General features: G+C 42.6%; 2 protein-coding genes across 9 annotated transcripts in view; one reads left to right on the top strand and one right to left on the bottom strand.

Moving 5' to 3' along the window:
* The window catches only part of LPIN2 (lipin 2), a 47,211-nt gene extending 42,545 nt beyond the window's left edge, over positions 1-4,666 (top strand). For all 7 annotated transcript variants that reach the window (XM_037382307.1, XM_037382309.1, XM_037382303.1 and 4 more), the window contains one exon: positions 151-4,666. In XM_037382307.1, the coding sequence (XP_037238204.1) occupies positions 151-295 (145 nt within the window). In that variant the 3' untranslated portion in view covers positions 296-4,666. The remainder of the gene's footprint in view (positions 1-150) is intronic.
* Positions 4,667-7,970: 3,304 nt separating this feature from the next.
* EMILIN2 (elastin microfibril interfacer 2) overlaps positions 7,971-25,501 on the bottom strand; it is a 37,563-nt gene continuing 20,032 nt past the window's right edge. For both annotated transcript variants that reach the window (XM_037381423.1, XM_037381424.1), the window contains 4 exons: positions 20,984-21,316; positions 20,369-20,407; positions 13,834-13,965; positions 7,971-13,064 (listed from right to left, as the gene is read on the bottom strand). In XM_037381423.1, coding sequence (XP_037237320.1) covers positions 12,727-13,064; positions 13,834-13,965; positions 20,369-20,407; positions 20,984-21,316 — 842 coding nt within the window. In that variant the 3' untranslated portion in view covers positions 7,971-12,726. The remainder of the gene's footprint in view (positions 13,065-13,833; positions 13,966-20,368; positions 20,408-20,983; positions 21,317-25,501) is intronic.

Genomic DNA, 25,501 nt, shown 5'->3' with positions numbered 1-25,501 from the left:
TAAAGTTGAAAATTGCTTCTGCAGTAGTCATGCCTTATTTGACTGTAGCTTTCTGGTCTAGACTTCTAAAGCTCCTTTTTGGCTACTGCTGAACAGTGACTAGACCGTTAAATAATGGTCTGTTTTTTTGTTGTTTTTTTTTTAATATAGGTATTTCAGACTAAGTGAGCTTGTGGAACATGTGTTCCCATTGCTTAATAAAGAACAGAGTTCTGCATTTCCATGCCCAGAATTCAGCTCTTTTTGCTATTGGAGAGAGCCTCTTCCTGACCTTAACATGGATGACCTGGCCTGAAAAATACTTCTCACCTAGAGATGGAATTTCATATTCAGCTACTCAACTTCAGCTTAAATGTGAAGAACTTTCTTAATGAATATGCTAATTTCTATACTGGTACCGTTAAGTCTTACTAAAGAAATCACTTTAACTCCGTTGGTTTAAAACAAAGAAAATGCAAAGCTACTGTCTTAACTGTCTTAATTTTTTTTTTGGGGGGGGGGGGGGGGATTGTGTTGGGGTTTTTTGTTTGTTTATTGCTTGTTTTTATATACCTGTTCTAAGGCACTTGAGATTGGCCTGTCATTGATGGTCATGGTACCCAAGTGCTTCAGGGCAGCTAAATGCTGAGGTAAACTATGACTTTGCATTTTCATCAATACAGACCATATTGTAAACATAGTGGGTGTTCTTTTTGTTTTGGAGGGGGAGGGTAGGCAGGAATGCATTGGGGTTTTTTGGTTTGGTTTGGGGTTTTTTTTGGTATTGGTGTTAATAGTATATTTTCTAAAATGAAGCCAAAAAGTGTATGGAAACTGCCAAATAGAATGTCAGACCAGTTAATAAAAAACGTGGTCTAATGTTCACATGGGCAATTGGGCCATTTTTAAAAGGAACCAGAACATAAGACCAGTGTGCTCTTTCTCAGTTAAAATACAGAAAATGTGTAGACATTACTAGCCTGACAGACTGAAGACATAAAATTCCTCTTTAAATGTAAATATGCCTTTTGTCACATGTACAAGACTGCTTGTACAGTTCACACTCAAACTAACTCTGCTTATTACTTTTTTTACATGCAATGTTTCAAACTTCATCAGCTTGTTAAAATGAAAGTTGTCTTCAGATACTTGTATGGCTTTTGTTGTTTCCAGGCTGCGCTATGTCATGTTATATTTCCATCAAGAAAAATCTTGAACATTTCTGTAAGAGTTGGGGAGCAGGTATTTTTATTTCCTTTTTCAACACAGAAATGATGCATATGTGTGTGTATGCTGTGTAGGCCAGTAAAACGTATGTACAGATTATATTCAGGGAATTGTAATACTGAAAAACTATGTATTTAATTTTTTAATTGTATACTGCAGGTCTTTCCAGAATTCTGTATTGCAGGTTTTCATTAGCTGGAAGGAAATGCAGCTCAATAATGAGATTTCAGCTATGAGAATGGTTAAATGCTGCAGAGCAGAAGAAAACCTTTTTTTTTTTTTTTTTTTTCTTCCTTTTATTAAGTTTTGGGTTATTCATAAACATTATGCTGTTCATTCCTCAGGTTCAGATCAGAACCTGTGAACAAATTGCATTCCAAGTCTGGTGTTCATCAGCTGGAAAAGCAGCTAGTATTTCTCTCCAGAAATAGTTGAAGGCAAAGGTGGTTCTGCTTTGTAAGTTGAGTTAGTGGTTTAACCTCCTTTGGACAAATCTATGGTGAGAATGTACCGTTTCACCAGTCCAGAGGGCTTAAGGACTACAGTCATTTAAACATCAGTCCTGGGCTTTCTGGGCACAGTCTTCTCTGCGACACCTTAAGCAAGTTCATGGGGCCACACATTAAAGATCCTTCCAGGGGCAGCTTCCACCAGGCTCCGGGGTAAGCTCTGTTCCCAGTTCCCAAGCAGCACTCCCAGTGGGAGCAGGGAAGCGTGCAGGGCAGTGTCAGTGATCTTTAGAAGGCATTTGTATGGCTACCTGCCCTGGTGCCTGCACCAGGGGCTGCGCTTGGCAGAAGCAGCTTGGGCAGGCCCCTCTGCTTCAGCTTACTTGGGCCGAACGTGGGAAGGGAGCTCTCTCCCCCACTACCTGCAAAAGAGTACATTTAGAGGATTTCACCACCACCACCCCCCTGCGAATATGATCTTTCATTTATCAGGCTGAGTAGTCTTAACCCACAGTTCTGATACAACACCAGCTGATGCTGGACAGTTGGTGAAGCGCTGGGGGTGTGTGTCATTTTTAGATCACTATATGAATGAAATAACTTTTTTTTATCAAACTCTAGTGTATTCCTGTGTTTGTAAAACATTAAAGAGTGGAGGCAAGCAAAATCAACATGGAGCCCCTCTTTCAAAGCAGGAGTATGAGAGCAGGAAAGAAAAATTACCGCTCTGTCACGGTGTGCCATGCATGTCAGTGAACCGAAAGGCATCCTTATTCTTGTACAATGAGAACAATGCTTTCCGTGACTGTTTCAGCAAAATCTTGGTCCTGTCACCAGTCTACTTTGTGTTTAAGTGGATTTCACAGGATTCAACTCATAGGATAGTTTGCTCTTACTACTTTTTTTTTGTTGGGTTTTTTTGGTTGGGGTTTTTTTTTTTTGTTTTTTTACTGTCAGACGCTTACAAAGATCATTCCATTCTTTTTCTTATCTTTTATTCCATAGACTTCATTAGAAACTGAAATTTTCATGATCACCAAGTGCTTTGAATATCAATGGGATTTAAGTCACTTAAATACTTTAAAGTAAATAAATAAGAATCCAGCATAATAAAGTATTTTAATTACAAGACAAAATATTCTATCTAAAGATTTTATTTTACATAAAGGGAGTAAAGCTGCCTTTCCTAAAACAGTCCTTTGTGGATGTCAAAATTTTATTTACCATGCTCAACTTATTCTTGGTGGCCCTGGTATTACACAGGTTTTCTAAAAATAAAAGCACTTCATGAAGCTGGGATGGGTTTCCAAGTAGGACAGATTGTTTCCAAGGTTTGGCTGTATCTTTCTTGCTTGATGATGATGATGATTTTTTTAACTTGATTAATTTTTTTTCTCTTCGGTTCAATTAATCTTTTCAGATTGTCATAAAATTGAGCTGTGGTTATTAAGGTGGGGACGTGAGTAAACGAGCAATGTGGAAAAAATAGTATCAGGTGTATCTCCAAATGCATATAACTTAAGCTGGTATGAATATGGGGGTTGTGTGGTTGTAGAGAGCTCCTCATTCTGCTAACATGTTATTTTGCATTATAGGGATGTCCAACAAGTTGCTTAGTTAAAAAAAATCTTTTTTTTTTCCCTGTAACAGCTACAGGTTTGATACTTGGTTTTTGATAAAATGTAAAAGTGTTCTTCAGGTCTCTGATATGAGTAGGGTGGGGGTTTTCTTTTGTTCTTCTAAATCTGGCTTGTTTGAAGCTTTTCAGATTGTTTGTGAACCCTGTTTAGGGACAGAATCTGGGGGCACTGTACCTGTCATTGCATACCTATGTAATTTGGGCTGCTGGGCACTTTACTGACTCTAGAAACGACATCTCATTACTATCAAACTGTAGGCTTGTGCTGCAATATTAATATGAAGTGGGGTAAATAAGAATTATGCATTAGCCTGTCTTTTGTGACCTTAGTAGAGAGAAGTGGCCTGAAACTAGTGTTTGAGAACAAGTTGTGCTATACTTCTTTCCAATTAGCGCAAGCTAAATCATTCTTTCTGTGAAAGAGGAACTTCTAAGTGTGTATGTCTGTAGGCACATGCACACCCCTGTTAAGACTGTGTTGTTGAAGATGCAGATACTTATTGGAACCATGTCAAAGGCTGAATCAATGACACCTGTCTGGAAGTAAAGAACATTGCAATTCAAAACTTGTTAGTGACTTGGATATTACCCATTTTCTGTAATTATTTAAAGATCAGTAATTCAAGTGGTACACATTTCTGGATTTTTATTTTTACAGTACCAAGCATGTTTGTACTTCAAAAGGTTGGGCTCTTATCCCTAACAGTATACAGTTGCATGTGCGTCTTGGCTCATGTATCCTTAGCTTCCTGTCATCAGTATACTCCTCCTAAAACTTTTTTTTTTTTTCAACTGGAAAAGTTTTAACACTTGTGTCAACTCTGTTATGGAACTTCTGAAGCAAACTTTGAATCCACTTATGGTAAAGACAAGAGAGATGAGATTTCATGTTAATATTTCATACAAGTCTTCTGGAAAATGCTGTCATACGAGAGAACGTTTAAATGACTGTAATGCAAATTCATAATGAAATATCAAAAATACATAGTGAATTTGAGATGCCTTTAAAGTGTCACTTTTGCCTGAAGAAGTTTTAGTTTCCAAAGTTAAAATCTGAATAGAGTGGGATCGTTTTGGATTTTGTTTACAGTGTTAATTCCAGATGAAAGTTAAAATGTTGGTTTATTTTGAGGGTGGGAAAACTCTCTTCAAACATTTGTTGCATTTTTGCATTGAAGATGTGGAATACTTGATTGTTAAGCAACCCAATCACTTATAAGGTAGTGTGTTTAAAATTGTCAAATCTGTGGTCATACCGCTACAGTGGGTTTTGTTAAGACTGGACTATCTTGGGTACAGTAACCCACACTTCCGTGCAATGTTTATTGATGTTCAGAACGATGTTATCACAATAAACAAACTTAAACTAGAATTTTTCTTCACTTTGTACTTGGGAATTCTTGTATTGCTAGTCTAGCAAATGTGGGAGTGTTTGAATTGTATTCATATTTTACACAGAATTCAAGTTGCTCTTCTAAGGACTGTGATACATTTTCTTTCTGTAGCACTCAGTTTACTTTTGTCAGAGTATTTGTATAACTGATAAATAGTTGCTGCTATCTAACTTACCTTTTGTTCCAGTACCGATATTGGTTTATAACTATAATGAAAAGCAAACATGCATTAATATTATAGAGTACCAGGTAACAGATGCATGACTTGGGGATACACAAGCTGCCTTGAAGAAAAACTCGTGGCTGCCTAGCTTCAGCTTTTGTTCGTCTGCTGTAATTTGGAGTTTTAACTGAATTCCATCAAAGTTAACTTTCTCCTTTCAAGGCAAAGAGTCTTGTCTTCCGTGACAGTTGTTAAACTGCTTGAGGCCATTATCGTGAAAGGGACCTCAAGCTTTCAGTAGAAGCTTATTCTTCCTGGTCTCTTGCTGCTGTTGGTAAATGCAGCTATCTAGCAGCCTACCTTAGAAAATGCAGCTGTTTGTCACGCATAGAAGTATGACACATCTGCACGGAGGTGTAAACTATGTTGTGCCTTTTGATCCTTATGCAGTGCGTCACTTGTGTTGCCGCCCCCAGCACCCATTCACTCTCCTTGTGCCCAGGCACAGAGCTTTCTGCTAGAGTTCTGTCTCCTGCGTTGTTGTTGGGTTTCCCCTGTGATTCTGCTCAAGCGCTGCACCCTTCTCTTCACACCTTGGGCACTTCACTCCTCACACCACGCTCTTTTCACTGCCCATCTTTCACACCTAGGTTTCAGTACTTGCTTGTTGTGTGCAGGGAGTGGCTGTGCCAGTGCAAGCAATGGAAAGGTGGTGTGTCCTGTATGTGCCAAACGTTCAGATCTGTTGCAAAAACACTTCTGAGCTGGTGGTGTTTCTCCTGTGTCCGTCTTGCCCTGATGGACTTCTACTGGGGTGATCTTGTTCTTTGTGGAAGGATTTTTCTGTTGGAGCAAGTGTCTTAGATGTGTAAAGAATAGAGTCACCGTTTCCAAGAATGGGTACTTCCCTGTGTGTGTGCAGGGCATCGTTTCCAGAGTTACGTCATGCAGTTTGTACGTGGCGGCCCCCAGGAAGCAACGTGTGCACCGTTCTGGCTGGGAGGCACGTGTGTGCTCCCACTTGTTGCAGTTGCCAGCCGAGCTCTCAGAGTGGTGGTGAGCCGTGAGTCCGCTGGCCGCTTGAAGGGTTTCCCAGGCAGGTGTCACATGCTGCATGGGAGGGAGGGGGACAGTTCAGAGCTTCCAGAGGTTTCACTGTTGGACACGGCCAGGGCTTATCAGGGTCTTCTGTCTGGCAGGGGTGGCCACTTCCATGCATAGTGTTTTCTAAGCATGACGGTACACCATGCTTTTCGTCCTCTCCCGTTGTCTTAGACAAATTTATCAAATCCACATAGACGTTCCTGTCCCATACTGGCAATTCCCAGGACCCCTTTAACCGTGTAGGGGACTGTAGCAAGGAACAGCAGAAAGACCCCAGTGCTGTAACCCCGCGTGCCGTGTTTTTCTCCGTGGCGGGAGTGGTTGCCAGCTTGGGCTGAGGCCCCAGGCTGGTGTGCGTTGGGAAGGCTTCCCAGCCAAGCTGCGGCTCGGTGGGAGAACAGATATTGAGCCATCAGGAGCGAGGACTTGTGTTAACGGGTTTCATGTGTAGGTCTTTGAACAGGGCACAACCAACTGTATTGGGAGAACTACAACCAGTGCTAAGCCACCTCCTCAGGAGTTGCTACAAAAGCCTTTGCTTTTAAGGAAGTATGCCAGATAGGTGCGGTTTTGACTAAATACTCCTCTTCAGTCTGAATTCATCTGAATTCTGCTTTAAGGACTGGGTGGCTGCCAGACTTGCTTACCCCAGCACTGAAAGCTGGTGCACCTCATGTTTTCTTCCTAGTAGTTTCTTTTGTTCCAGTCTTTCCGTGCCTTCACCTTTTTCCTTCTCCTTCCTACCTTGCTATACTCTATGATCTTGTGTTCCCCACTTCTGATGATACTTCATGTGTACATGTTCTGGTGAGAATAAGCAACATAACCTGAACAGTTCAGCCTGGAACTGGCTGAAGGGTAGAACCCAAAGGGTTGTCACGACTGGGGCTACAGCTGACTGGCAACTGGTCACCAGTGGTGTTCCTCAGGGCTCAGTTCTAGGGCCAGTTCTGTTCAGTATCTTTATCAGCGATCTGGATGCAGGAGCTGAATGCACCATTAGCAAGTTTGCTGACAATACCAAACTGGGAGGTGCTGCTGACTCTCTTGAGGGGCAAGAGGCCTTGCAGAGGGATCTGGATAGATGGGAGCATTGGGCAATGATTAATGGGATGAAGTCTAGCAACAAATCCAAATGCTGGGTTCTGCACCTGGGACGGAGTGACACGGGGCACCAGTATAAACTGGGGGAGGAGTGGCTGGAGAGCAGCCCCGCAGAAAGGGCTCTGGGGGTGCTGGTCGGCACCAGGCTGCTGTGAGTCACAGGGTGCCCGGGCAGCCCAGGGGGCAAACTGCGTCCTGGGGGGCATCAAACAGCACAACCAGCCGGTCACAAGAGGTGATCATCCTGCTGTGTTCAGCACTGGTACAGCCTCGCCTCGAGTACGGCGTGCGGTTCTGGGCCCCACAATTTCAGAAGGATGTGAAGGTCCCTGAATGTGTCCAGAGGAGGGCAACAGAGCTGGCGCAAGGGCTGGAAGGCATGTCCTGTGGGGAGCGGCTGAGGACTTTGGGCTTGTCTAGCTTGGAGAAGAGGAGGCTGAGGGGTGACCTCATGGCTCTCTACAGCTTCCTGAGGAGGGGAAGTGGAAAGGGAGGTGCTGAGCTCTTCTCCCTGGGATCCAGTGACAGGACACATGGGAATGGTTCAAAGCTGCACCGGGGAGGTTTAGAGTGGACATTAGGGAGCATTTCTTTACCGAGGTGGTCGATGCCCCAAGCCTGTCAGTGTTTAAGAGGCATTTGGACAATGTCCTTAACAAGCTTTAACTTTTGATGAGCCAGGACTCGGAGCACTCAATAAGCAACAAAGACGGGTAAGAGCGGTGTGGGCAGAACTTCTGTGTACCGTACAAAGCCTATGCAACACTGCTTGACGCTGAATAAACGCTGAAAATATACATGCAGACTTGACTGTGAAGTCAGAAGCTGCAGTTTCCAAAGTTGTGGAGGAGAGAGCAAAAACTTAGGTTTACAGAGCTGTGTTCAGTGGAAAGCGAGAGAGCATCAAGACATCACACAACAGGTAGGCTTTATTTGGACATATTCGCAGTTGTTTTCCACCACACAATTTTCTTCATATTCCTCGATATTACTCTCCCTCTCTATATATGTACATGAACATATGTATACACATGCACACCTAAAGCATACTCTCAAACGCGCTGTTCTTTTTGCTGAAAAATTACAGTAATATTCCCTTGTTCACAATCAAGATAACAAAATGGATGAAGGTCAAAACCTGCTTCTGTAGTAGCATGTTACAAGATGTTCTTTGAAGTCTCCCATACACAAAGGGCTGGCAGAGCTGTTCCTTCTGCAGTCTGCAGGGTACGTTGTTGGTGCTGGCTCGAGTGCAAGTCCGTCTTGTGATGACAGGACATAGCCCCCAGGTGTTCCTGGTAACTTGACAATCTGAACTTTATGCTATTACCTGGGAGCAACTAGCAGCCCAAGCGTACCTGCTGATCAAGTCTCAGTGGAGCGCATATTCTTCCCATCTCCAAGCTGAGACTAAGTGCATTTGTAGTTCTGGTGAAATAGGTCCATATCCACTACTGGGCCGTAACATAAGGACTCAGCAGATAAAACTCACTTCCAAATGCATGATGTATTCTCAGGAAACAATTTAATCCTGATTTGGATCTCCTGGTTGCAGTTGAGGAGCCCTTTACCTTGCGTTCCCAGTGCATTTTAAAGCTGTATTGGGAGGTGGTGGGCGTTTTGTTTCAAGTTGCCTCCCTATGCTTTCCATTTACAGCTTACTCTATTTCCTTCGACTGTAAATTTTCTTGACTGGCTGGTTGGCCTCACCAAGCTGACTAGAGTCTCTCAGTGAAACTGCACAAAAACTGCAAGTAACCTGGCATACATTGAAAGGACACAGAAAATCCTCATTGTGTTGAGTGGTCAGTATAGAAATGTCTCCACGGTGTGTGAAGTCGTAGTAGCAAATTAAAATAATGAGGTAGCTTGTTTGGTTTGGTTTTTTTGACATGTTTTGTGATGGATATTCCAGTTTTGCTCCAAGCTCTCCTGGGGATACAATTGATCTACACGTCCCTTTTTTTGCCTTTTTCCATACTGCTTTAGGATACGCCTCACATGTTTGCCCAGAGCAGAGCCTCTCTGGCTGTCAGCACGCTGGCTTGTCTTCAGATGACCTAGCTGTGGGAACTTACCTGTCCCGCAAGCAATGCTGCCTTGGGGACTCTGCTGGTTTTGATATTTGGACAGTCCCTGAGAAATCATGCCTCATGCCTAGCTAAGGGGCTGTCAGACACGTCTGTACTTCACCTGGTATGGTTTGGTTTTCTTCCTGTTTTGAGGTCAAATGGGAGAACCTGGCACAACAGATGCTGTTTTGCTAAAGAATCTCGCAGTCCTTATACACTGCATTACAAAGCTACCTACAAAGCAGCTCTAAAAGGTAGTACTGTGATTTTTGAAACAGGCAGCATACCAGCCTCGGCTCCCATTTACAGGGTGGTTTTTTTAAGGCTTTCTTGGTTAACAGATGCTTCCTATTTAAACCAGTGGATGATCTTGGATGGGGTGGTCAAATCATGAACCCACAGTGTGAAATGTTCCTTTCAGTACAGGCATTTCCTTGTTCTGTTTAAGATGAAGATGTGAAGAGATGTTAAGATCGAAGATATAAATGCTCCAACAGTGGGTTCAGGATATTCTGGAGTAGGGCTCTTGCTCCTTCCTTCCAGAAGCTGGGCTGTCCTGTATGGAGCAAACCCTCAGCAGGCCCATGAACGCATCTGTGCTTCAGCTACTGCTTTAATGAATGTTTTATCCAAGCTGGAGCAGAGACTGGAACTCGGGTTCCCCCCTCTGCTATTCAGGAGCTACAGCGCTGTGGTCTTCCCAGCTGGGTGATTATTCCACCTTGTAGGCTCCAGGAAAATAATCTCATTAGGAGGAACCAAGCCACCTACCCTGGTTACAGCAATTACCAAGGAAGTGGAAATTAAGGGCCAAGTCTCCCTCAACAAAGGCAGGAATCTAAGACAGAGGTTCTTTGTAAAAGGTCAATAGCTTTAGCCACTGTGCTGCTAGAAATGGTGGATGGGAAACTATCCCTAAAAGCTCTAAAAGGTGTCCTCAAAATATGCCATTGAGACCGGGCCCTGCTGTGACAGGTTTGTGAATGCTTTATACCCATGTACAAGTACCAGTTACGCTGCCTCAGGAGGGCTCAAAGAATCTCAGCAGCAGCAGATCCTGGGCACAGGCAGAAACCTGGTAAGAGATGGCCCTGTCCCATCAGCGGAACTGGGCTCGTGAAAATTTGTGGGTTGGATCTGGACATCTACCAGAGCGGTTAGGCAAGAATTAGATGATACAACTTTTGTAACTATAGCACTAAACTTGCTCTGCTGATACTTAAAAATGTCTCAGCTGCGGGAGATGGGAGGTTGTGTTTGCCAGCTAGGTCTCCCTAAGCGCTCAGCTCATTTTGTTTGTTTCCATGAGTCATTTTTAGAACAGGCAACAATAATCTGACAACACTTGAGTCACACATAGTCTGGAGCCAACTTCTTGGAGAACACAACTTTCTTGAGAGAGAAAATAATCTAGAAGGAAAAGTGACTCTGGCTTTTGTACATAATAAGAAATTATGTTTAAAAAAAAAAGTGGTTGATGTAATTGGCTTTTGAAAACACAGAAAACAATCCTTCCTGTCTGTACCTTTGAGACCTAGAAAGGTATGGGACAGAAAGGGGCTGTTGCTTTAGAATAAAAGAAAACTACCCCCCCCTTGAACAAGTAAACAAGTATGTGGTTCCTAACTGCATGCTAATGCCTCACAGGCTGGCACAGATCAAGACAAATGTGCAGGAGATGAGACGGTGGCTCCCTTTATCAAGCTGTGAAATGCAAGTTCACTGTACATCTTTGGCTGCTGACTAACAGCTGCTTTTACAGGAACAGCCTTCCCTGCTACAAAATACATCCAGTCCTATCTGCTTAGCCGTAACACTGTCATTTCTCAAAATCAGGTGCCAAGAGCTCTTCTTAAACCCAGGTGCTTTACAACTCTGCTCACAATTTCCTTCCCGTGCTCACAGCTCCCCCCGTGCAATCCCAGCCGCACAGGGACTGACTCAGAGTTCCTCTGCAGAGGGAAAGCTTTTTCCACCTGACAGTTTGTTGTGGGAAGGCCCTGTTTCATTGCCTGGAAACAGAGTTATTGAGGACTATCTATTCCAAAACTAAGTAACAAAGGCGTAAGTCTTCATCTGACCTCCTCAGATGGGAAGGGCTTCACCTAACCATACTGTGCTGCTTACAGCATGGGGAGTTCTTCCTTCACCTAAAGGAATTCTTTGTTCTGAGGCCATAAACAGCTGTTCTACATTTGCAAGAAGAAAAACATACTACACAAACCACTACGATAAATACAGCTCTATACAGCACAAATAGGCTATTAAAAGGATCAGTTTACATGAGAATACATAGATGACAAATGAACAGTCCTGCTCTCAGTAAAGTGTGGCTAGATATATTTTTTTTTCCAGCCATGAAAAAGATCAAAATGCTTAGAGAGCCAAAACACCATTTTTGTTACCTCCACTGCAAAGGGGCTAGTACGAGAAAATACCGTTGCCCCAAATGTGTTAATCTGTTTAAGGTAAAAAAGTTGCTTTCCCCATATAAACAGACAATGAGTGTTAAAACAAACCTCACTCAAAGGCACCAATGCAGGAGGCTGCTACAACAAAGACAGTGCAGATGGCTGGTTTGTGCATTTGACAGTATTGGCTAATAAGACTATTCTCCTCTATCAACAATTTTTCCTCTGATTTGTATTCTACAATGCAACAAGGAAAACTTCCTTTTTAATGCAAATACTGTAAGAGTGCCAGAAGCAAACTTTGTAGAATTTTTTTAAACATTTCAGAATTACCATTTTTCTAGCTAAGCATAGACAATTGACATTTTTCTTAACTGTTTTATTCGTTTCAAGCTATAATCTCAAGAGCATCATACTTAACTGATCCTCTCTTTTACCGTATCAATTGAAAGTAACTGTTCTAAATCCTTCAGTAGCAGCAACTGCACCTTACACTCACATCTGCCCGGTGGCAAGCTGAGGCAAGGTAAGTTTCTCTCTGCCCGGCTGCTTCCACTTGATTGGAATAAGTCATTCATCTTGTCTCTAGCACTGTGTTTGGCCCTTAAAGGAAAAAAGGTAACTGATGCAGATGACTATCATTTTGCTTTGAACCATCATGGTTAGCAATTGCATTGAGCAAATTGTTTATGCGAATTCACTGGACCCAACATACTAAATAACATAAGGAATAATAAGTCATCAACCGTGTCAATACAATTTCACTTTCTTGGCCCCGCTTTACTGAAAACATGAAAATAGCTGACCACAACTGTAAACTTCAGCAGTGATGTAAACTCTGATATACTAGGGACAATTTTAAAAACTAGGGAGAAAACTGCAAAGACAATTTAATAGGTGATAGTAGGAGCACAGTGGAGAAGTATCTCATAAAATCATATTTGTTGTTTGAACAGTTGTTTGCTTGTACAAGTAAACAAGGGCTTGGGAAGGAGTTAATTTAGCTACAGAAACATGTCTTTTGTAGCTACCTCTGGAAATGGGACAAGGAAAAGGTCTCAGTATAGAGAGATATAAACCCATCACTGAAATCAAATATATAAACAGAATATATTAAAGCTTTGAATTTTATTACATTTAATTTCTTCTGAATATCTTACCCTTCTCTCCTGTTCAAGGTAAATCTAAACATGAGAAATGGAAGGATAAAGGAGAACCCCACTAAACGTGGAGTACATTTCGTCAGAGTCTGTGTACGCCAGTTTGCCTCCTGTTACAACGACATTTACTTCATCTCCTGCTTTGAGGTGAAGAACAAGGTGGAACGTCCCAGGACCACCACAGGTCCGTTTCCCCGAGTAGGGTTTGTGATACTCCAGCAGTTCCCTTCTGTACCCAGCTGTATGGAGCTGAGCCACACTTGCGTTGGAGACGGACAGCACTGCTTCTACGTACTCGTCCCTCTCTGGGGCCAGCACAGCAGTGATCAGATAGCGCCCTTCATAGGGTGATGTGAAAATGCCTGCAGAAAAGAGACAGACTGAGCTTTTTGGAGTTATTAAAAACTGAGAGATCTGATCGCTCTAAGCACTATGACAAACATAAACCAACACCCATTGCTACATATAGGTAACTGTGACAAGGTCAGCCTGGGTAGCTGACCAACTGACATCAGTCATGAAGGCAAAGGGTTGCTTGCTTTTGTGTTACAGCTTACCCGTCCTTCAGGACATAAGCAGGTCTTGTCCACATTCAGAAATCTCCTGTTCTAAGCAGCTGCCATGACTCAGAGCTAGGCGAAGGGGCAAGAGGCACCCACATGCTGTGAAAGTCCCCAGCAGCATGCCTAACACCCTCAAGTGACGCAACACTCTGCTCAAGAAGGGAGCAGCCTGCAGTTACTGCTATTGGGGAGGCAGCATGTATCACCCATCTCCCTCCTCTCCCCCAGGTGACCCAGCTGGCTGAGCTGCAGTGAAGTGGGTTAGCAAGGAACCTCACCTCGGCTGCCCAGGCTCAGCTGACTCGAGGTGGGCTGAGGAGCACAATCACCTTGCTGGCACAGCAGACAGTGGTGAGGTGGGCCTCAGTATTACTGGGCAGTTGTGGAAAACCAGCAGTGGCAAAGTGCATGCCTGGCCACATCCACAAGAAGCTTTTACCCAGGTGTGTCTGGTTTAGGTGAACTTATTTTGTTCAATGCACTAGCAAGGCCTGAGATAGCATCAAACACTGGCAAACCCATGCTACTGCTCATCTGGCGTCCCTGTGAGTCCTTCTTTCACTGTTACCTGTATTGGGGTTATAATAGTCCCCATCATTCACAAGCACTTTGTTAAAGTGAACCACGCCGACATCACTGGAGAAAGGCTTCTGTGTCAGCCCAGCAGAAAATGACACCAGAGAGGCCGCAGCAGCAGGTCCTAAAATGGGTAACAACATGAGTCAGTCACATCAGGACGACAACACAGCCTCCCTGTGATGGTTTATAATCCAGTGTCTCTGTTCCTGCACATACTCCACTTCAACTAACTCTGTCACTTGAGGGATGCCAGAATTGGCAGAATATGTGTTGCTGGCCCAGGTCCCAGATGTCTCACCATAAAATTAACGGACCACCATAAAATTCCCCTCTCGCGTGTGTCCACCCCCCCCCCCCCTTTTTTTTTTCCTCCTCCTTCTAAGGAAAAGGTATATGGCTTGTAAATGCTGGCACTGGAAATCCTGCCACGTCTCAATTCAACAATGCTTCTGCCACCGACCTTCTTCAGGACTGAGGTTGCCCTTGGACATCTCCGCTCTCTGTCACTATCACAACGGCAACAGGAAGGCTAAAGGTGTATAGCTTGTGCCAGCTTTCCTAGCCACCCTGTGAAGCTGCGCATGGCTTAGATCTCTTACCTTCTCTGCTGAAGGGTAGTGAAAATAGCTACAAGAATTAACACTTCAGCATTGAAGCAAAGAGAACCATCACTGGGGCTTTTCTCTCTCTCCAGTACTACCCTTTTGGGGGACTTTTCACTCTGCAGTTTTTTCTTCTTTTCTCAGCAGCTCAGACAGACACTTAGGTATTTTGTAGCAGCTGTCTGCTTACTAACTAAACACTGCTGTTAGACTACTGTTGAACAAAATACAATTTGAGCCACTGAGAAAAATTTTTACTTTTACTAGACTGACTTCAGTGGCAAGTGTTTAGTGATGGACCACTTACTAGTGCCACTTTAGCTCCCTTCAGCTCCCTTCCCTCTAAACATTTCCCCTAAGGCAGGACACACTGCTAGAAGCAGTCAACTCTTGTTGCTTTGTTCAGGCAATCAGGTAAACAACAAACATTTGTTGTTTACCTAACTGCACTTAAAGTTGTCCTCAGTTGCTCCTCCTGTTCTACCCTGTTCAGGTTGGGATCCATGTCTTCTCCATGCTGTTTCACCCCTGCTCCTCCTTCTGCCTTCCTTAAAAGAAACCTTTGGGTTTTTTCTTCCTCTCAATCTGAGATGCCTATCAGCAACCAAGGCTCAATTCAGACTATGCCGCTTAAAAATTGAAGTTAAAAAATGTCAAAACTTCATCTAAAATGTGGGTATACAAACGCCCTGCTATCCATTTTTTTCTGAATAACTTGGCATGGGAGGGTGGGAGGAGAAGGGAAGGGGAAGACATGCCTGCAACTTCAGAAATGGCAAATAACTACCTTGATTTCCCTCAGGGGCTAGTAACCAGCCGCCCTGTGTATCTTTGGAAATCTCCTCATTCAGTATTTTGTCTCACGCTCAGAAAACAGACAGAAGACCTCTTTCATTACTCCTACCTGCCAGTGTGCCTGCAAGTGCTCCTGTAAGCTAAAATGAGGTTATTTGAAAAGACAAAAATTAATTGCAGGAACTCTACTTACTTAAGCAGCTTCTGTAAAGCTCTACCCCCTTAACACCACGCTGCTTACAGAAAGCGTCTCCTTGTATTCTCAGCTTACCCTGAGACTTAAATCAACTGAAAATGCACCTCAACTAACTTTTATTGGCTCACTCGGAAAGGTTTCTCTTCCCTGCAGTCATACTGCACAGATGGCACAAACTACTTGCTGCCTGCCTAGAAACACTGTCCTCTCTCTTTGGAGTAGCTACAGTTCTGTTTGGGTTGGTGTCATCTGAACAAGGGAGCAAATCCTGCCCTGGCTCACCAGGGTTTCCTTCAAGATTTTCCTGCACTAATTGCTAGAACGGTTTAATTAGAGTTTGCTGCTGAAATTGCTTGGGATCTGCAACCTAGTTTAGCACACCATCTGTGTTTGTTGAAAGGAACGATCTTAAACCCATCTAAATATCCTGTAGATCAGTTCAGTGGGCAAGATAAGGAGGCACAGCAGAGGTGCAACGTGTCTGTCCTCTCTTACCCTCCTCCCTGCTTCCAGCTGGAACTGCACCTGTCTGAAGCTTTCACAAGTTCTACCAACAACTCTCAGCAGTGCTTTTGCAGAACCTTACAGAGAAACGAAGCACCTTCTCTTACATGTCCCTGCTTGCAAACACTTTTCTTCATGCAAAGATCAAAGTTCAGCTTCTCTAGGAAAGGTCCAGGCTTGGAAACTCCTTTCACCTAAGCAGTTAGTGTTGTGGAATTATAAAAATGAGAAAGAGAAGTTTTCAAGCAGTTAAAAGCTGGGAACCACATGCACAGCTCTGATGAAGACACTGCTAGGCAGACAAAAAAAAGATTCAACCATAATTTTACAGCTTCTGAGGGAGGAAAAAACTCATGACTTCAGACATATTCAATAAGGTTTCACTTTATATACGTATATACACACACATATGCACACAACTAAGCAGGAGCAAGTATGTGTGTTCATAGCAGCCTAAGCCTAGTATAATGCATTCTGGGGAGTCAAAAGATCACAGAAGGTACATGGGTGGCCTTTGTTAGGTTACATCTACTTTCACCCATCTGCTAATTGTATTTCTGATTCTTCATCTCTCTTTTGACTTCCCAGAACAGTTCATGCCTCCCACAAAGCTCAAGGGCCAGAACAAGAAAAAAACAACGAAAAAATAAAATCAAGCAAAACGAAACAGTGCACATCACTCTCTGTCAAGATAAAAGGAGAAAAAAAATAAGTAAGTGTGACACTGCTGCTGACAATTGCTCAGCAACTGGAATGAGGACTCTTCAAGAATCGATGCAAAAAAGTGAGCTTAAGTATGTAATTAATTTGTCAGTATGCTCTTATGACTCCTTTGTGTATGGCATGAGTAGAGAGGATATGTCACATTTCCTCTGCTTGGCCAATATTCCTAAATCTAAATGAGGGAAAAATGCGTAATTTCAGTCACAACAAATGGGACAAAAATATCAGCAATTTATCACCTCCCTTTTTTTTTTTTTTTTTTTAAAACTCTTCAGTTTGACCCTAACACATCTCATTTTCAGGAACATTCCATCTGCTTATGGGACGGCCATGCAGCACAGCACAGTGCCACACCTATTTCCATGAGCTGAGCCAGTGCTCAATGAGTCTGGGCCCATTAGCTCTGCCCTGCTAAGTCACAGCGTTTCTGATGCAGAGAGTAACTCACGCAGTGTGTTATGAAGACACAGCTACTTTTCTCCTGAGTCTGTTTATTAACAGCTCTTTCTGCTCTTACAACTCCTACTTTTTACACCACAGCAAGAGGTTTGCCCTAGCGCCCACCTACCGCTCCTTACACAAATACCCATCTCCTACCCCATGCTTCAGCCTGCATCTGTGACTTGTGCTGTTCTTTTATGCAAACAGCAGCAAAACACAACCGCTGGTGCAACTGTGGGTGATCACATGTTCTTTACCTCAAAGTCAGTAAACACGCTTTTTTCTTTCCCCTGTGTGAGACCACTGACGTGTACTACTAAGAATACTGCTCCCTGCCCAATGATCAAAAGAAAGAGCCAAGAACCCATCGCAAGTATGGCAGGGTAATTTATGTATTCTGTAAACTCTTTATTCAAATCAAGGACCACCTACAACAATGTAAATCTTAACATTACAATAAGATCATACCTTTATATTTGAAACGTGTCCTACAGACTTGCTGCCTGAAGTCACATAGAGGAAGTAAAGATGGCTGAGTGTCAGATAAATGAAAAGAATTAAAAAGCCCAAACCAAAATTAGCCCTTTATCTGCACGGATATAGACAGCAGTGTTCACACAGCGGTAGGGCTCACTAGCTCAGCTGTTTCATTTCTTACACCATACCAGGAGTTTCTTTTAGTGAGGAGCGGACACCCTCCATTGAAGCTGCAGGGTTAAGGACACAAGCAACAGGGCAGACTGCACGGAGGGGCAGGGTGGGGAAGGCAATTAGAGCTTTCAGTGGATTTTTTTCACTGTGACCCTCTGTATGTTAATCAGAACATCCAAATCCTCTTCTTGGCTCTGTCCTTGCCTAGCTGTGTGACCTGGGATCTTACAAGCATTTTCTCATCAGTTCCCAGACTAGTTCATCAGCCAATTCATTACTTCTGCCTCTACAATTTTCTTTGCTCCAGCAACAAAAATTCTCATAACTGTAAAACTGCCAGGCTGCAATAACATTTGCTGCTGATGTTTCTTTAAATAACAAATGATTCGATTCTTTCTGTATTAAAAGGGATTTCATGGATGCACTTGGGTCCTGACACTTAACTCACCTCTGTCAAACTCCTTACCTGTGAAAATACAGCTAATATGCAATATCATACTTTATACTCTCTCATGAATACTTGTAAATCCTTGAAGGTTATATTGTCCAATGCATGTAAAGAGATAGCTAATAAATCTGAAAAACTCAAGAAATACTTTGGTATTGAAACTATGCAAATCATGCCTCAGCATTCAAGAAGACACTAAAGTGTGCTAGTTCAATCCCAGAGGACAGAGTTGGAGCCCTCAACTTCTTCCTAAGCAGCTTTTATGTAACAAGCTATTCAGAAACAGAAATGAAAGGGAGTACTCAGAAGACCGACAGTACAAGCGTTTTACTTTAGGAATTATTTTACAAGAAGGTCTAATTTTTCAAATTTCAATATCAGGAACACAAAACATACTGGGTAAAGACTGGCAAAGACATTATAAACTGTGGTCCTGCACAAATTAGATATTAAGGATTCCTTGATGACTTATTTAAGCATGAAGTTCCTCCTCCAGTAAGACAAAAATCTTCTCTTCCCCAGCTGTTAATCTCCACAACACTGTTAATTGCTGCATTCTGCCCCAGAATGCTCCCTTTCTTTTTATAAGCAGCCACTGACGATTAGGGACAGTGGATAAAAGTACTCCACCGAAGTCTAATGGTTATTTGTACCATCCTTACCTCTCTGTTTTCTATGACTGTATCTGCCACTGTGGTTTGCAAGGCATTCTGGGGGAAATCATAGAACAGAGTAGCAGGTATATCTTATATTTACATAGGTCTTCAGGGACATGGATCAGGAAAAGGAACTCCTTGGTCAGGCCCACCACTCTCTGGATTCCAGGTGATAATGTTCCTTGCAACATGTTCCATCAAGCAGCACATAGGTGCAATGCCAGCCATATCCTGGCTTTTTAACATTGTTGACATCCACCTACTGTTCCACAGTTTTAGCATAAACTTATTAAAATACTGTAGTCTATAAAAGCAATAGATTGTACAAAGTGGAAGAAACCCCCCAGGAAATCCATTTATCACAGAAATCTACACATCTCTATTGGCTTTGCTGGCATCAAGATAAACATTTCTTTACTTCTTATCCTCTTCCAGAAGCCTCATCTATTGTTGATTGTTCTTACCACCACCACAGTCCTCAAATGCAAACAGACTGCTTTAAGGCTATGACAGATCGTTAATTAGAAAGTATAAATATCAGAATTACAGTGTGAAATTTTTAAAACGCTTTTTGTCAGTCCCTAGACCAGTCTTCAAGACATGTATCTGTGATTTTGTTAGGACCATCAAACTAAGTCCCAAGGGTAGGATTTTGGATGCCATAAAGCTCTGACGCTTTATTTTCATCTATTTCTCATCTCTCCTCAAACAAATTTAGATGAAATCATTCTTTTTGAAGAGGGTGTGGGAATATTCACTTTGATCCACGACACCGTTCCCCAGGGTTTGATAGTATTTTAAGTATGAGGTCGTAGCGCAGGCAGCACCCAATCCATGTATGTATCCAGGCCAACTACTATGTCCCACAAGAGATTTATACCTGTTTATCATACAAATCCACAAATGAACTGTGATATTAACAATTATTAAAAGTAAAAAAAAACCAACCACCAAACAAAGAAAACTTCATCTTGAATCTTTTTAAACTGTGGCTGTCAGTGGCAGCACTCCGGCGTTCACTGAAGTCAGGAACAGAAGACCTCATGATTCTAACAAAGCCAGAAACTCTCCCACAAGGAGGACCAAGTCATGCACTAGCTCAGATACTAACACTGCTTCAAGATCTTAGTCTTGGCCTTACTCATATCTTATTAAAGAAATATTAAAATAATCAAAAATATATATATTTTTTCTCATTTAAAAGAAACATAAAAAAGGTCAGTACTGACATCTGCTAGGAAACAGAAACTCTTTGCATTTAAAAAAACCCACTGAAGTAAGGAACAACGACCCAAAATGAATTCTTTTTCAAAACCTCAAAACCCCCATATTTTTGAAGGATGCAAATTTTTTTAATGTTTAGGTATAGCAAAAATCTGTCAGATACTCCTCAACGCTAAACTTAAATACTAAAAATCAACACTTTCTTCCCTCAACCGTGACTTTCTATGGACTGAAATAAACATTAAGTACCTGTGTAAACAATTTATAGGAAACAACTGCCTTACCTTGTGAGTCCATGGTAGGAGGAGATAACTTTGGATATCCTACAAAAGAAAAGTAGTATGTGTGACACAGTACATAATGGAATACATTATGACAAAACATCACTGCAGCCTTCTAAAAAGCATCCTTTGTTACCTAACAGCAACCTACCAAAACAGCTACCAATAGCATCTTCTATGAAATGATCGATTATCATTAAACTGGGGTGATCATGGCAAAGAAAACCAGATTCTTATTACAACGTACTAAATCCACCGCAAGCTCTATGGGAAGAAAAAAAAAAAAGTAGTTTCCCTAGTGGCAAAGGCTGCTGTAGTTACCAAGGATTTTACATGAGCCCTGTTGACTTCATGCTTTATGCAGCCTTGGCAAAAGCAACAAAACTGGCCCCGAATGTGTTTCTCCTACTTCTGTAGCCAGCTGGAGCCTGAAGGCCCACTCACTAATCACCTCTGCTGTAAGCCCATTCCCAACAGCAACAGCTACAATGGGCATCCATGAAAGGCTGAAAAGTGGCTGGTAAAGCTCAACAGACCTCAGCGTCACCCCTTTAGCAAGACCTGGCATGCCCGCTGCACCTAGATGGGAATGATTCACTATTAGTTTGGTTGTCTCACCTGGTGCTCCAGCATACCCTTCAGCAATGGGCATGGTACTCTGACCCGCCTGACCATCCACACTTCCAAGCCGCCCTCTTCCTGACATTAAAACAGTGCCAGGAGGCCCTGCCTCTCCAGTCTCCAAGATGATCCCGGTTGTTCCAGGCAGAAACGGTAAAACTCCTGACCCTGGCAGTGCTGGGCGTGGAGGAAGTCTGGGCTGCGGTGGCTGGAGGGGGGTCCTCTGTCGTGGTGGTTGTATCCTTGGCCTTGATGGCAGCAGGGGTATGCCAGGTTGGAGCTGCAGGGGTGGTCTTGGTGGCAACGGTTGCCGTGGTACTTCTGATCGCCCTTGGAAATGATGGAAGAAGAGGAAAGATACAGAATTATTTGCCTAAAATAGTATATAAAATTGCATAATTTTGTAAGAAAAATACTTCAAAATAAAACAGGACTTAATTTAAGGCCATCTTTTCCCTCATACCCAAGACTGCACTGGCAAAATGCTGTTCTGCTCTTGCAGTACTACAGACTCTCCTCTTTCCCAGCCTCTGACACAGGGCAAGGAATGAAGACAGCCTGGAGACAGAACAAGCAGCAGTCAAATAACCCACCAACATTCACCCACTAGTCCAGCTTTAATTTTCTGCTCCAAGTGGGCTGTGTATCACACCTATTCCCACCAGTTCCTTCATCTTCATTGTGTGCTTTCTCTCTCTACCTTCACATCAGTTCTTCTGAACCCCTCCTGCCCACCACTCCTACTTTTGACTCTGTACTTACACAATGCATAGCACAAGGCTGACCCTTTAGCACTAACATAAAGTATCCGTAGCAAAGAACCTAACGAACACTGACTTACAGATTCTTTTTTCCAAACTTTGAAAAGCAATGAACTTAAAATTCCAAACACTCCCATTACTAATATTTTCTGACAAGGAAGGCAGATCCCTAGGATATAATCTACCAGAAAATTCTTTACTGTTTGAAGAGAAGAGGTACCATTAAAAGACTTTTCCAGTAGGGCAGCCAACACATAGGACATCAGGGCTGAACAATGCTGACATGGTTACATTTGTGTATCATCGGCTCCAGTTCCAAGCCCTTTATAGGAATTACAGCTTTTTCATAAAAATGAAGTCCTAGACAACACTTCAGGAGGCAGTGTCTCCCAAGAATGAAGCTCAGTTACATCTACATGAAGAACAGGAATTTACAAATGTGTACACTTCAGCAGATGGAATGACAGCTTTTACACAGAATAATTAGAATTTCATTCTATATTAAAATTTAGCATTGGTTATTTTGATTGCATTTCGAGACTAAAGCATGGCTTTAGGTGCAGGGATGGAGTGAGTTTCTGGGGAAATGGACAAACATCCCCTTGCAAATTTATCTGATGCAACCCATCACACCAGAGATGCCTGCCACGGTCCACCATGGAGAACACCGCTCTGAGGTCTCAGTGGTCAGAATGAAGCACTTTATTACAGTCCAAAATCAGCTTGGGTAAATTCATCAGTGGCTAGGGCTAAACCAAATGGCTGTGTCTAGAAGCAAACGTAGTGTGAGGCTTCCTCTAGCTCTGCTGCATGGCTTGGGATCCCCAGGAGGGCCTTACACTGTACCTTTGGGTGAGAGCTTACAACCAGGTACTGTCCGTGATGCATGGCTGGGGTCCAGACAGTGTTGCTGGCAACCCACATGCTGTTTCACAACTACTTGACACCTGCACTTTACCCTTGTGAATCTCATTTCTTGTTTTCAGTCTCATAAAGAGTCTACGCAAGCCTCCCAGGGTGCTGAGAGGCTGCCTGAAGTCACAGTCTCACACCACCTGCATTCATTTGCTAGATAAAACTCCTAGAAAAAAAAATCTTACTGAGTGTTGCTGGCTGACTTTAACTGTCACAAGAACTGAAACTTACACAAGCAACACACCACAAATCTAGACCGAAGCTCACTCGGTAACTCTGTCCACAAGGGAGAGGACTAAGGAGTGAAATGTTCACTTTATATAGATTAAAGTAATCTACATAAAAATCCCAGGATTAAAAAATCATATAGAATTTTTTTAAAAAGGCTTAAAGTATCAAAGTGAATTGTTTAACAGAGCTGTTAACTTAGCAAGATATCTTCTGTCCACAGTGGCATCGATTTGGACCTTCAACTAAGATCATCAGACTAACTTCGTTCAAAATAGAAATGGGCAAGATACATTACCTGGGGATGCACATACTTGTTCTTTCCCTAGTCAGTTAAGCTGAGCTTTATTAAGACAATTACTTGGGCTGACACAGAGAAAAGGAATAAATTTCTCTGTTTGCTTTTCTAAACCTTTAAACAACAATCAACAGCTCGTGTCCCGTGCAAACAACTTCTTTGTGTGCAACATGAATACTGCAATATTCAGAAATACCCAACTACATCTCCATAAAGTTCAATCCAAAATTACCTGCCTAAAGCTCAACTTAAAGTGCCAGTCATCAGACATGTGCAGGTTGAGAGGGGTCTGGTCTGCCATATCTTTGCCAACCTTTCTGGCCTCTTCTACTGAGATGCATTGTAGCAAGACAAAGTACTAATAAATCACTAGTTAAAAGATGATAACACTGCAGCCACCCCATCCTGACATTGAATTCCAGAACATGTTTTCAGTTCACAAGGCAATGAGAAAATAAACCCCTAACGAAGGCTGTGGTGAATGTGGCTGGACCTGCTTAAGCTTTGCTGAGCAGTGGGCAAAACAAAAATCTTCCCCATCATCTTCCCATCTATCTGGGAAGGCAAAAAGCAACGCCGAGATCATTACACAGCTAAGAACGGTAACACTGTCCGCAGCAGCACCATTCTTACTGCTCCAGTTGTCATCACTGGTGTAAGTGACAACTCAGTTACCATGTCACACAACAGCTTCTGCTCTCGCATGCCCATCTGCAACTGAAACAGAAAGGTTTCCTTCCTCCTCAGTTGAAAACAAGAATGCTTTTTTTCCCCCTTCCCCTCTTGAAAAATATTTTATTTTATTCAGTTTGTTCAGCCAGGCAGCTTTAATCTGCAATTTACCTCACTGAACGAGGAATGATTTGCTGGGAAGGAAGATGAGCAGTGACCTGGATGGATGAGATGGGTGGATCTTCAGGGTGTGTCAGCTTCTAGTACTGTTCTGGCCCAACCATGCTCTCCTCAGCCCCCAAAACACACAGAAACAAAGTGTGTAAAAAAACCCTAGAGAGTAAAGGAATCTGTGACTGCACTCACAAGAAGCTAAAAAGATCTTGAATTTTCTTATAGATATCAAAGGCATCTGACAATTAAGTTACAAAGTACCATTTTGCACAAGCTCACAGGGAGCCTGGAGGAATCGACTACTGTATGAGTATTTGCACTACAACACTAAGATTTTATGTTGCCCTTTATCGATTCTGTAATGCAGAGCATACACTGGGTTTCTTAAGACCATAACTTCAGCAGACAGTATTTTGCTGCTGCTTTCAAAATTCTGCTACAGAGACGATTACCAGAGGAATTGCAGTTCAGGTCAAATAACTGTAACCAAAGCAAACTGCACTCCCAGCACGGTATTTGGCTGCAAGACTGCACTTCTGATTCCTGGAAAACTTCATGAATCTGTATGAATAGGCAATAAGTTAAAAGAGACCAATAACTTTAACACGGCTTTGAGCTTCGTGCCATTTGAAGAGCAAACGTACCCACAGAGAGGCACAGAGTGCAATAACAACTTACTCTACTAGACCTGAAGCTGGGGGCAGTCACCATTTAATGTGGACCAGTTGCTGCTGGATTACACTACCTTGGTGACCACATCGTGTACGGTCCCCTACACACTTAGAGCAGACCACCACCTGCCACCACCACCACCTTGTTTATAGCAGAGCACTGCACTACCTTCACCAGAAATTATAACAAATTAAATAAATTTCTGGCCTCTGAGTCTGTATCTGCTGTACGCTCATTGACTAACCTGTCTTGTTAAGTTTGGACTGAGGCACTGAAACTCCTTAATAAAAAATTTGGAAGAAAACACAGCCATATTCCTAAGATCAGGGCCATCTGACTTTGCTCAGGTTTGCAGTGCACTGGGTTTACACTGCTTGGTAAGATTTTATATTGTATGTCTTGCAACATATCCTTGCCTTACTGGCCTCAACTGTTATTAGTAACAACTTGTTTCTTTTTTAGCCCTTTTGAAGTCAAATGACATCATTTGAATGCTACGATATGCTGACAAACAGTGCATAAGAAATTCCACACCGATCTATGGCCAGGACTGACTGACATTCAAATAACACTGCTATCAGAGACAATGCTGCAGATCACGGATACAAAAATAGTTAAAGCCATACCCCAACTCATCTAACAGGGTTCCTAAACTACTTCCAAAAAAGGCTCTTTTGCCAAAACCTTTCTGCAACTGCAGGCATCAGAACTTACTTGGACTGCTGTGCTATACAGTGTTATTGTAATTGGAAACATTTGGGACTGAAGTGCGTGCTTCACCGATCTTTCAGAGTG

Source organism: Falco rusticolus, chromosome 3, assembly GCF_015220075.1.
Source record: "Falco rusticolus isolate bFalRus1 chromosome 3, bFalRus1.pri, whole genome shotgun sequence".
NCBI classification, from domain to species: domain Eukaryota; kingdom Metazoa; phylum Chordata; class Aves; order Falconiformes; family Falconidae; genus Falco; species Falco rusticolus.
This window is presented reverse-complemented; position numbering and strand designations above follow the sequence as displayed.